Below are 12,928 nucleotides of genomic sequence, written 5' to 3'. Positions count from 1 at the left end.
AGATCAGGGCTGTGGGACCTGAGGCCGTCCAGATGTTGTAGGACTCCAACTCCCATCATCCTGGTTACAGTAACTTGTTTAAAGTACTGGAAGCAGAGTGTAGGAATAAATGTGGACAGTTCTCCCAATAAAAGAAGTGAAGTCCCCCAAGGATTGACTGGAACATTTGCTTTTTAAATTGTTCATACAGGATTTGGAGTTATGGGTGAGCTGTGAGGTAATTGCGTTTGTTGATGATGACAGAGCTGTAAGAACAAAAACAGATTGCGGGAGGCTCCAAAAGGATATCTCCAAACTGGGGGAATGAGCATTAAAATGGCAAATGTGATTCAGTGGAAGCAAGCGTTGTGTCATGCACGTTGGGCTAATAATCCTAACCACATATACAACTCAAGGACTCTGAACTGGAAGCGACTGGCCAAGGAGCAGCTAGATGAAGATATTGACCCAGTGTGCAGCCGCTGTGAAAAAGTCGAATTCCCTGTTAAGGATCATTAGGAAAGGGTTTAAAATAAAACAGCCAATATTATATTGTCACTGAATGAATCTGTGATGTGGCCATGCTTAGAATACGGTGTTCATTTCTGGTTGCCACACCAAAACAATACTGTACAGCTGGAAAAGGCTCAGAAAAGGGGAAGCAAAATGGCCAAGAGGCTGGAGCAACTTCCCTATGAGGCAGAAGTAGTTTGCTGGGTGCAGTGGAACAGCTCTACTGGTTGCCTAGCAGATGGGTTGTTGCTGCTTACAGTGAGGTGAAAGCACGGCAGTGGGAAGGTCATTGCCAGCAGGAGTGCCAAACTGGGGTTTAGACAAATTCACGACAAATAAGGCTAGCAATGGGTGAAGTAACGCAGGCACAATGGCTCTAAATACTCATTGCTGGAGAAAGTGCTGTTGCTGCTCAAGTCCTGCCAGCAAGCTTCCCATAGGCATGTGGTTGTCCAGCATAAGAACAGGGTTCTCTATAGCCTATATGCACCTTTGGTCTGATTCAGCCGGGCTCTTTTCATGGGCTTACCACTGACCAATTCATTTCGGCACCTGAGGCAAAGCACAAAATTGCATCCCCCTGGTAAGAAGAAGTGAGTGAAGATCTAAGAAGGGGAATACACACACACACTCCCGTATAGTTAAAGCTATGGTTTTCCCAGTAGTGATGTATGGAAGTGAGAGCTGGACCATAAAGAAGGCTGATCGCCAAAGAATTGATGCTTTTGAATTATGGTGCTGGAGGAGACTCATGGACTGCAAGAAGATCAAACCTCTCCATTCTGAAGGAAATCAGCCCTGAGTGCTCACTGGAAGGACAGATCCTGAAGCTGAGGCTCCAATACTTTGGCCACCTCATGAGAAGAGAAGACTCCCTGGAAAAGACCCTGATGTTGGGAAAGATGGAGGGCACAGGAGAAGGGGACGACAGAGGACGAGATGGTTGGGCAGTGTTCTTGAAGCTACCAGCATGAGTTTGACCAAACTGCGGGAGGCAGTGGAAGACAGGAGTGCCTGACGTGCTCTGGTCCATAGGGTCAGTAAGAGTTGGACATGGCTAAACAACAACAAAATATCAAATCAAATCAACCTTACCCAATGGTTGAAGTGAGAATCAAGAGCCATCATGTGGGTAAAGGGGTCTGCTCTGAATCATGCCAGGTGGATGTAGAGCCCAAAAGACCCCTATCAGCTGAGAGGCCGCTGTACTGGTGGCATTTGTTGGGGGGGGGGACTTCTGAGGAGGATGCAGATCCGACCTCCAAGGAGTACCCCACAGCCTTTGTTGCTGCAGCAATGATGCATTCCTTGGAAGCAGGAATTGCTGCCCTCCCAGATCCTGCCGCCTGACCCTAATGGGTGGGCTGGCCCTGCCCCTGACCATTGTCCATGCTAGTCAGGGGGTGCCAACTTGAATAAAATATTAGGGGGTGAGGCAGGTAAGCCCTGTCCTGCATAACGGATCACAAGATGTGGCACATGCACACTATTTCCATGCCAATGCCCATCAACTTTGTGGGGGGTGGCCCCCTCAAATATTTTATTGGGTGGGCCGAAGGGACCTCAGCCCCTACGAATTGGCTCTCCTATGATGCTGGATGAAACTTATGGACGCCACCTGGAGCCCCCTCACCCTTTTACAGAGGCGTGCAAATGGCAGATAGTTGTGAAAGGCGCAGGAGCCTACCAGAGAAAAAGCTGGCAGCCTTATCAAGGGGCTCGATAGACCAATGAGGGTGCAAAAATCGTGTGATGTGGAGCCTAGAATCCGGTGTGGCCAGGCGCCCATTTTGCAGGAAAGGAACGTCTGAGCGGGGGGGGGGGGGGGGAGGCGCCTGGCTGGTCTACGATCCCCTTGGCGCGCGCTGGGGATTTCCACACACCCCTAAAATTCCTCCCCCCTCCATATCGTTCACTGTCATCTCAGCGGGTCAATGGCCGGTTCTTTTCCTCCGGCCCGCGTCCCGAACGGAGAGGGGCGGGCTGCAGCAAGAGGAACCTTTTCGGCCCGCGAGGAGGAACCGCCAAGCAGCCCGAGGGGAAGCGGACGGCCACTGCGGTGGCAGCTGTGGCGGCGGCTAGAGCGAGAGCAAGCTGGAGAGGCTGCAGCCTGGCTGGGCGGGTAGGCGGCGCTTGGGTCCCCCAGGCCTGGCGCGGGTTGGCAGGGGTGAGGGAGCGGAGGCGGGGCGAGAGGCGAGCTGGGAGGGACGCCAGGCTGCGCTGGGCTCGGGCTGCCTGGCTGGCTGGGGCTGAGGCGAAGGAAGCAGCGCGGCGGCGAGCGAGGGCTGCTGTGGCGGCGGCGGCGAAGCAGCAGCAGCAGCAGGCGCAGACGGAGGCTTGGCGCGCTCGGCTTCTCTCCCTTCGCTGCAGGGCGCGCGGCTGGAGCCCGGGCGGGTGCGTGACAGCCGAAGGTGAGAGCCTTTCCTTCCCGCGTCGCCGTCCCCTCGCCGCCGCCCGCCTCCCTTCCCTGCCTCGCTGCTGCCGGCCTAGCGAGCGTGCGGAGGGGAGTCCGGCGGCGGCGGCGGGGCCGGGACGCCGCTTGGCCGCGCGCTGCAGACATCCTGTTCGGCGGCGCGAGGCCTCTTGCCGCCTGAAGGGGGGCTTCGCTGTCTCTCTCTTGCGCGCGGCTCCTGCTTCTTCCCCTCCCGGTGACAGGCAGGCAGGCAGGCAGGCAGGCAAGCAAGCAAAGCCTTGCATTGCATTCATTTCCCGTCTCCCCTGCCCAGCTGGCTTGGCTGAAGGAAGTTGAACTGGAGCGGAGCGGCGTCCTTGCAGCAGCGGGACCCGATCCCCGCGCCAGCTGGTTTTCTTGCGAAGGAGAGAAAAATGCTTTCTCTGGGAAAGGGCGCTCAGGATTGCAGGAGGTTGCATTTTATAGCAGCCCCGCTCCTCAGCCCCAGACCAGCCTAGGTGCCCTCCACTCTCAAGGTCTGGGAACTGGGAAGGGTGCGAGGAAGGAAGGAATTGCCGGGTTAAATATTTCGTATTCCCTGCCTCGTCTCCTCCTTTTTTGGGTGCTGGTGGCGGCCGACAGAGTTGAAGCTGCGCTGAACTGCATGCATCGCGGTTAGGCGAATTCTCAATCGGCTACAGGTCGTTTGAAAAACCCGGAAGGAATAACCCTCTCGCTGACTTTATATTTCAAAATCTGAACACGTTTCCTTTTTCTTTCTTTTTCTGCCTCCCCTGGTGATTTTATGGACTTTGCACAGCGGCTGTGCTGCGTGAGGAAGTCCACACTGCTGGCTTATGTGGGGAAGCGAATCAAAAGAGTGCATGGCACTTCTTGGTCTAGACAGTGTGCAACGGCAAGAGTGGAGCACAAGGTGCTAGACTTGGTTGATGCTAAATAAAGCTGGCTAAATATTGACACTAAAATCTCATTCTCTGGATAAGTGAGCAATCCACGAAAGTTAATCTGGAAAATTGCTTCACACCATTTTCCTGATAGGAATTTTAATCATGTATCGGAAGGCTAACCCCCCTCCCCACCGCACTCCTATAATGTATTCATATTATAAGTACCGAATTTGCATAATGTTGTTCAACATAACTTTGCTCTTTTCTACATGTATTGTCTTTACTATTTTGAAATTTTGAAATTTCTCTTATAAATAAGTAAGCAAACTCTTACTACCCTATCAGGAATACACAGGGAGACTTACTGGTTTTAATTAGATGCAATGTGAAGCACAGATGCAATTTGTTGAATTCATAGCCCTGATATTATATGAAGCTTGTGCTGCCAAAGCTGCATTTTGGTGAAGTGTAATGAGCTGTTAAGCGAACTTCTTGTGCTATCCTTGAGTGCTGCATTGTGTTTGCTTTGGGATTTACTGGTGGCATTTTAGAAAAAATAGTTCTTATTAGTGTATTGTGTCTTTCCTGGAAATGGAAAGTGTCTGGTTCTGGAGGAACAAATGGCTGGTTGAAGGATTTGAGTTCAGGAAGGGGAGAGGAAAGTCTTGTGTTTTCTGCTGCCAAATCCTTGCCTCTAAGCATTGGATTAAAACGTGCCCACACTGAAAAAAGAGGGTATAAGATGCATAGAACCATTTGAATAGGCAGAGAAATTTCTTGCTATTCAAGTGCAAAAGGAATTAAGCAAGGTACTGCATTTTCACATGATGTGTGTTGCTGGGTTATATTTTTATTAATTCATCAACAGAAAAAAATCCAGTGTGTGGTACCCATAGTGTGAAAAATGAAGACACTGGGTTCTATCCAACATAATCTCTACTCAGAGTAGACCCATTGAAATTGATAAACTTGACTAACTTATTTATTAATTTCAATAGGTCTACAGTGCGTAGAACCTATTGGATACAGACCAATTAATTGGATGTGTAAGGGAACAAAAAACAAAATAAAAAACCAACACCCTGGTAAAATCTCTGTGGTGCCGACAGGAGGAGCTATTATAACTTAAGGCCATGACACTCACAGGTGCAATCCTGTGCCTGTCTACTCGGTAGCAAGTTCTGTTGAGTTCATTGAAACTTACTTCTGTTTCAGTAAGTACACAGTTGTAGTCTTAATGTGAAGCTTTTTGAGGAATGAATGCAAAGTCTAAAAATTTGTGTAGTAGAACAGATGCTTTGCAAGTGTAAGGTACCAGTTTGTTAAATAATTATGGCCAGAAGAGCTGGGAATGACTTCTACAGTTAGAGTACAGTGGTACCTCGGGTTACATACACTTCAGGTTACATATTCTTCAGGTTACAGACTCCGCTAACCCAGAAATAGTGCTTCAGGTTAAGAACTTTGCTTCAAGATGAGAACAGAAATCGTGCGGCGGCAGGAGACCCCCATTAGCTAAAGTGGTGCTTCAGGTTAAGAACAGTTTCAGGTTAAGAATGGACCTCCAGAACGAATTAAGTACATAACCCGAGGTACCACTGTATACTGTTCTGAGGTAGAGAGACTGCTATAAAGAAAGAATCCCATTACTCCTCAGGATTAAAACCTGTAAGCTACAGAAGGATAAAATCTGGACCACGTAAATTTAATGGGCATTCTGCTTCTTGATCAGGCAAATCCAATTCCACTTTATTTAAAAGATCATAATAATGTTTGCATATAGTACTTGGATTGTCCTGCAATGCTGTAATCACTTATAAGGGAGTAAGCCCCACTGTACTTCATGGAATTTACTTCTGAATAGATGTGCAGAGAATTGCATTCTAACTTCTTTAAAAGCTCCTATAATTAGTACAGGACTGTTTACAATAATGGCTGGAGACAGTGTTTTAATTTTGTTTAAAATGTGATTGGCTTGTGGAACACATTAATAGCACAAAGAATAAATGTAACAAGTAAATAGTTCTTTTAAAAAGTTATTGCTTAATGTGTAAGGTCATAAAGATGTCTTAGGCAGAGCAAATAGCTCTTCAGCACAACTTCAGAAGCAGAAAACTCATACTAAAATGTCTTGGTCAAGGAAACAGTTGAGTCTATCCTGAGAGATTCTTTCCTGTTCTCAAACTAACTGCAAACCAGAGACTGATCTGTACCCTATCTGTACCTTGCTGGTATAAATACTGCAGTATTTCTGTATTATGGAAGTACTGGAGCACGGCAGCTGTGTTGGTAAGATCCATCAGTTTGCTGTCTTGGATAATAGGCTTAACAGCTAGAGGTTTGCTGGGCAAGACCATTGCTTGGCCCTGATTTCCAATACAGACTTGTACAGGCTGATAACAAAAAGGCAAAATGAAACTTCTGCATTTGGGAAATACATTAGTACATGAGTATAAAGAAGTTCAGCACTTAACAAAGCAACTTGGGGCAATTGCTTCCCATGTGACCCATTGTCAAGCCTGAGGTTCAAGGGGGTTGTTGCTGTATTGCATCTACGGTGCAACCCGCCCTTTTCAAATTTCACTTAAAGTTTGTTGGAGTGGGTGGAGGGGCTGTGCTATCTTTCTCTACTGGTGGGGAGGGGGGAAATAGGTCAAACTAGACACATTTTACAGTGTTTAGAGAAGAACTCTTAATTGGCAGTGTGCCAAAATGGTTGTGGCAATGAGAACAAAGTGAGTAGGCCTCCTCACACACTTGTGCGCTTGTGGAGCTGAAACTATTTCTTAGCATGATAATAAATATTTCAAAGCATTTGAGATATTTGGAGAAGTGTTAATTTTCTGGCACAGGTTGTGTATATATTTAGTTGAGTGTTGGCGATGTTCCAGACTCTCAAGTCAAGGTGTGTTTAAGTGGACTTGCTTGTTTGTTGCAAGAATTAGTGACGGAAACAATGTACACAGAAATCACTGTAGAACAATTTAATTAATACTTACGGTGCATTCCCCCTTGTTTCCAGTTCCAGATGTGTTCCTAGGCATAGGTGTGAAAGTTCTAGAGTTATTAGTAGACTTTCATAGCCAATGCCGAAGTGTTCAGTTCCTTAGTGCGGGCATGTTGAGGCACATAACCTTACCTCCCCATCACTATACTCCAAGAGTCTAAATCCAATGTAAGATGTTTGGCTAGCTTCCACCAGTACATAAGAGCCCTGCAGGATCAGATCAAAGGTTTAACTAGACCAGCATTCTAGGCCAGCTTGATGCCTGGGCAATAGCACAATCCCATAGGTGCAGTGGCAATGCTGTGCAAAATTCTGCGTGCTGTATCTATAGAAAGTGGTTTTCTTTTCTATTACTGAGTGTAATCAGTAAATATATTTACTGATATGCATATTTTTTCCTTACTAAGAGGTTTACCCCTGAGTTTTGGTGGTGGGCTTTGTTAGATGTTTTTGCATTTGTCAAGCGACTTGGAGGCGCCACCTTCTCCGGAGGATCGAGGGGACCTGATGCGACATCCTGTTGACGTGCATGCGATGTTGCACGACATCAGGATGCTGTGCAAGATCGGGGGGCACAGTGCCTCAGCCCCCAGGAGCTGGCACCCTTGTAGCATATCAATTCTTTCAATGCATCATTTCCCCTTCCTGTCAAGTTCTTTTTGCAGATACCAGAGAGTGGAGAAATTTAGCATATAGTGATACTGCATGTTCATTCGTGGGTTCCTAAGTACAGCAGAAAAGCTGGAGTACTGTGGGAGAAGAGCTTTTGTAGAGACACTACATGGTGCCTTTGGATGGTTGATAACTTGTGGCATCTTCAGAATCAAAGGGGCAGCTTTGCAGTGAGGAGTGTAACAGAATGACAGAAGAGGGGCGGGGGGAGATAGGCACTTGTAACAGAGCTTACTGGCTCTCAAATGTAATTCTTCTTTAAGCAGTCAGTATACCCAACTAACATAACCAAAGTAGGAGTTTGGGAAGGGACTGTACTTGCAGCAGGTCTGTTTCTCCTCTTTCTTTCCAATAGTTTCACCTTTTAAGTACATTGATAGATGGCGACTTGTGCAGAGCTGCTTCTTGACGTTGTGTATATGCACAGGAATGCTCTTTTACACTTGGCTTACAGTCACACAGCCAAATGACAACATGCATGAAAATAATTCTGTTGACGGATGATGATTGGTTGTCCTTATTGATTAGTCTTCACCAACATTTCCTCAGTGCATTGGAGATGTAGGGGATCAAAAGGCACTTCCCCCCATATATTATGAAGCATGGCTCATGGAAGAGTAAACATGGTGTAAAATCCCATTTTTTTAAGATCATGAGAACCAAAGGTCCTGTTATCATTACTTCCAATATATTTGCCAGTCATCGGTAGACAGAGATATGGCACTTTGTGCTCCATTTTTCTTCATTCATACATAACTGCACATTGCAGGTCTAGATAGAGAAAAAGATGATAACTTTTAGTAAACATTTACATCCATTAGTAACCATCGGTTATATTGAGAAATATTTCCCCATATTTTATCCTCTGATGCTGCTGAATCTGTCATTGCTATTGCTTGTGAAGCCATCTGTGCTACAAGTTTCTTCACATAATTCCTCTTCTTCCTGTGAACTCACTAATACAATCATCAGGTATCTGTCATCATTAATCATTCAACCAGTGTTATTAATGGAGCAGTTGGTGATAATAGCAGTACAGTTGTCTTCACTGAAATCTTTGTAAGAAGTTATTTGTATATAGAGAAGCAAAGTGCTGGATGTAGGAGGAAAGAGGTTAACAGTGGTACCATCACTATTTTGGATCTCCGTATCTAGAGCTTCAATATTTTGTTTGTGTGAGATTCTATTTTGTTTCTAATTTTTCCACATTTCTATGGTGGCCCTATTTTCACAGAACAGTAACCCATGGTCAGTAACAAACCATGGCATACCACAAATCATGCCCGTCACACTCCTTCCTTTACTGAGCTGGGCTGGAACAAAGTAGAGTGCTGTCTATATGTTACATGTGAACCAGCACTCATGCTTTCCTTGTCTTCAGATGAGCCATGAGCAGAAGCCAAGGTTTGTTCTGGGCTTCTGTTTGTGGCTTGTTTGGAGAGAAACAAATTTAAGGCCTGGTTCACATTTATTTTCTCTGTGCTAAGCAAAGGGAGCAGCAGAGTAGATGCAATATGAGCAGTCATGGTAAGCCATAGTTTACCATGATGTGTGAAGCCAGGCCAGGTCCTAAGAACAAATTCAGGAGACACATTAGAAAGCTCTTTGGTTTCCAACACCCAGAAACTTGAGGACCATGTAGGACAGGGGCAGGGGACCTTGTCTGGCTGGTGGACCAGATCCAAACCTCCACCATCCTCTGCAGGTCACCTTGACCAGGTGTGGGAGGTGCTCACTTGTCCCATTGTGACATCAGGCGATAACTTCAAAGGCATGCTACAGCTAAATAATGTCTATTTGCAGCTGTGGTTTGAATCCAAACATCCAATTTTATTTTCATTTATTTATTATATTTATATATCACCTTTATCTTCCGAGGATATCAAGGTGGTGTACAGTGGATGCTCGGGTTGCAAATGTGATCCGTGTGGAAAGCACGTTTGCAACCCGCAGCGTTCGCAACCCGCAGCACCGCGCCTGCGCACGGGTCGCAATTCGGCACTTCTGCGCATGCGCAATATAGCGCTTCTGCATATGCGCAAGCACTGAAACCCGGAAGTAACCTGTTCTGGTACTTCCAGGTTCGGCGTGGTGCGCAACCCAAAATCGCGCAACCCGAAGTGTCTCTAACCCAGGGTATGACTGTACACGGTTCTCCTCCCCATTTCATCCTCACAACAACCCATGGGTTAGGCTAAGAGATGGTGACTGGCCCAAGATCACCCAGTGAGCTTCATGGCTGAGTGGGAATTTGAACCACACTTAGCTCAAATGGACGAAGCAGGGCTCAGTTTCAGTTCCCATCAGCTGATGGGCACCGAAAATGAGCCCCACTTAGTGCAGCTGATCCCAGGCACAGTATGTCACAGCACGGAACATGTATACTGCCTTTGGTGCAGAAGACAAAACTGTCTCCTTAACTCATAATTTTCATGCTTTTTGATGCATGAATGACTTTGTAAGAACCTTAACTCTACTGAAGGAGTTTTGATCCTAGAATTATTAGGTCAGGTGTAAATGGTTTCTGTGACTTTGAAAATGTAGGATTGGGTACCACGTCTATTCTACCATGAGCCATACTTCATGAAATACAGATTTTCAAAAACTGTGTTATGTGATCCTACTGCAACTGGGATAGAGCGAGGTTTTTTCCAGAGAATTGCTTTGGCAGAATTCATCCATCAGTTGGAATTTTCACTTAACCGTTATTCATTATACTTTGCAGCAAATGGCAGAGTGGCAGGATAAAAAAAATATTATCCTGTAAATAGTCTCACCTGCTAGAATTACATAGCCCCCTGAAGACATTTTATTCTTTGCTTTAAAAGGTTTTCACTGTTTAAGTGAATGCTTTCACTTGTTGGTACAGCAATGCAGCAATTAGATTATGATTTGAATTTAGCTTTTTCTATAGCTGTGGAATGAATAACAGGTGAAATAATAAAAACTTTATAAGGCACCTACTGTTCTGGATTTCTGTAAGCTAGTGTTTAGTGTGTATATTTATAGTATTTTACAGCAGTGTATTGCTTTTTTAACTTCGTAATCACACCAACATGATTTAAATGTTCAAGCCTCGTCTTTTGCTCCAGGTCTAATTTAAGTATTTACCACTTCCCCCAGCCTGACAAAATACTGCTCCTTAGGTGGTCTAGCTTCAGTACAGTTACATAAAGCTGTGGGAAATCACATCAAAATGTGAAAGGAGTAAGTTAAAGTCTTCATAGAAAAATTGTAACCTTGCTGTGTATAGTTTCTGAGGGAATAAAAAATGGAGGCACGTGATTTCATGCATAAAATCAATTTGTGTTCAAGCAGTGCTTCTTCTCAAAAGAACCACCCCAAAGCAAGAAGGCATGCTTGGGAGGATGCTATGGGTTAAACCCACCCTAGTTTAATTCACTCTTTCTCATGCTTGCTCTTAGCATTGGAGAAGATAGACCAGTGGGAAGAAGAACACTGATCCCCTAGGATTATAGCAGATTTTAAAGATAAGAACCCTAGAGCACCTTTCCTGCCTTCTCCTGTCTTGGAACTTAAGCTCCTCTGTCCATTCTCAGTCGCTAGATTCTGCCATGATGGATATTTGTTGAAGGATGGTTTGCCCCACAAACTAGGCCTAAAATGAAAGACCTGTGCTCCTTCACGCTCTCTCCCTTATCGTCACTTTTAACTGTTCGCCCCTGTTTCTGTCTTTTTAAGCATGTATGATATAATCACCTTTTATTTCCTAATCATTATCCCATACCTGTTTTAAGTCTTATGTGTTCAGTTTATCCGTATGTTTTATACTGGTCTGTGACCGAAATAAAGTTTGATACTGATATTTAAGCTCCTCTGTAAAAAAATATGTATGAAATAGGGATTCAGTAATTTCTGAGGGGTGGGTGGTGGAAGTGCACCAAACAGAGAGCAGGGGTGACTTGGCCATTAAGGATGAGCACTTATTAGGGGGACTTCCCATAGAATCACAGAGTTGGAAGGGACCCTGAGGATCATCTAGTCCAACCCCCTGCAATGCAGGAATAGGCAGCTGTCCCATAGGAGGATCGAAACTGCAACCTTGGCATTATCAGCACCATGCTCCAACCAACTGAACTATCCATTCTAGCAACCCCTGGACTGGAATGTGGAAGCATTGTTCACCTGGTTTCCCAATGTAGAGGTCACTGCTGGTAACTGAGAGAGGCGAGATGGTGGGGAGGGTGGCATGGTGTGGGGGCTGTCAAACTGATGCCCCCACCTCTCTGCCCACATCATACTTATTTCCACAACAGCGTGCCCCTCTCACGTGACCTCCTCAGTGAGAAGCCAGGCAAGCAATGTTGCTCCACCTTGCTCTGTCCCGCCAGACTGGACTTGATTTCCAATGTAGAGGCAGTTCTACAAGAAGTAGCGCACTGGAAACTAGTTTTCAGTATGTGCACTGAAGTTGTTAGTGCTCACCCCCTATCTATATTACGAAAAGAGGGGTGCATGTGTAAGAGCTTCCCCTTGGTGCCAAGTAGATTCTTTTCTGGGTTGGCGTACCTCCTTGGAGTTCTAGTTTGAGGTCCGTTTTGTCAAGTCTTCCATTATAATTTTTGTTCTGTGGCAGCACACTTGTTTCTGAAACATTTCCCACTAGAACCTAAGCTTACCATAGTTAGGGCCTTCAATGAGAATGGGAGTAATTACATTAATTTCATGTCTGAATTTTTTTCTTCCTCCGTAGGTGAAGTATGTGTGCAGAACTCCACCGCAAAAAGTTTAAGAAAAGTGAACATTTTTCAGCAAGTACATCAGAAGGAGGTGCAGCAAGGAGTAATTTTCAGCCCACCTTGAAAAATTGTGCCCATAAGTGCCAAGCTGACCTGAAAAGGAACTAGCTGGGAGTCTATACATAGATAAAAGTCCACTCTTCTGAAATTTCACTGATTAAATGTAAAAGACGCACATACGGCCTCAGCTGTACAGCCACAGATTCTGGTGCTTCTTATGTGTTTGTGTTACAGTCCTTCTAACTGACACGTTACTTCCCCTGTTTATAACTTCTTTCGCTGTATATACAATAAAACCGAGTAGCACTGTGTTGCTGTTTTTCGCTAAAATAATTGAATGTTAAGACCTTTGCCAAAATGAGTGCAGAAGGATACCAGTACAGAGCTTTATATGATTACAAAAAAGAACGAGAGGAAGACATTGACTTGCACCTGGGAGATATTTTAACTGTGAATAAAGGTACTTTAGTGGCCCTTGGATTCAATGACGGGGAAGAAGAGAAACCTGAGGAAATCGGTTGGCTGAATGGTTATAACGAAACTACTGGAGAAAGGGGGGACTTCCCAGGAACTTACGTAGAATATATCGGAAGAAAAAAGATTTGTCCCCCAACTCCAAAGCCTCGTCCTGTTCGACCTCTTCCTGTGGCACCAAGTCCAGCAAGAGTAGGAACAGACAATGATCAACCAGGTTAGT

The 12,928-nt window shown here is 45.4% G+C and overlaps 1 protein-coding gene across 2 annotated transcripts in view; it reads left to right on the top strand.

The window, feature by feature from the left end:
• The first annotated feature begins 2,588 nt into the window (after positions 1-2,588).
• Positions 2,589-12,928, top strand: part of PIK3R1 (phosphoinositide-3-kinase regulatory subunit 1) — a 63,953-nt gene continuing 53,613 nt past the window's right edge. The window contains exons 1-2 of one of the 2 annotated variants that reach the window (XM_083465300.1): positions 2,589-2,903; positions 12,186-12,922. In XM_083465300.1, the coding sequence (XP_083321426.1) occupies positions 12,589-12,922 (334 nt within the window). In that variant the 5' untranslated portion in view covers positions 2,589-2,903; positions 12,186-12,588. The other variant, XM_083465301.1, reaches the window with a different exon arrangement.

Source organism: Podarcis liolepis, assembly GCF_965112155.1.
Source record: "Podarcis liolepis genome assembly, chromosome: 11".
Taxonomy (NCBI): domain Eukaryota; kingdom Metazoa; phylum Chordata; class Lepidosauria; order Squamata; family Lacertidae; genus Podarcis; species Podarcis liolepis.
The sequence above is the reverse complement of the archived record's forward strand: the minus strand, read 5'-3'. Positions and strand labels throughout refer to the sequence as shown.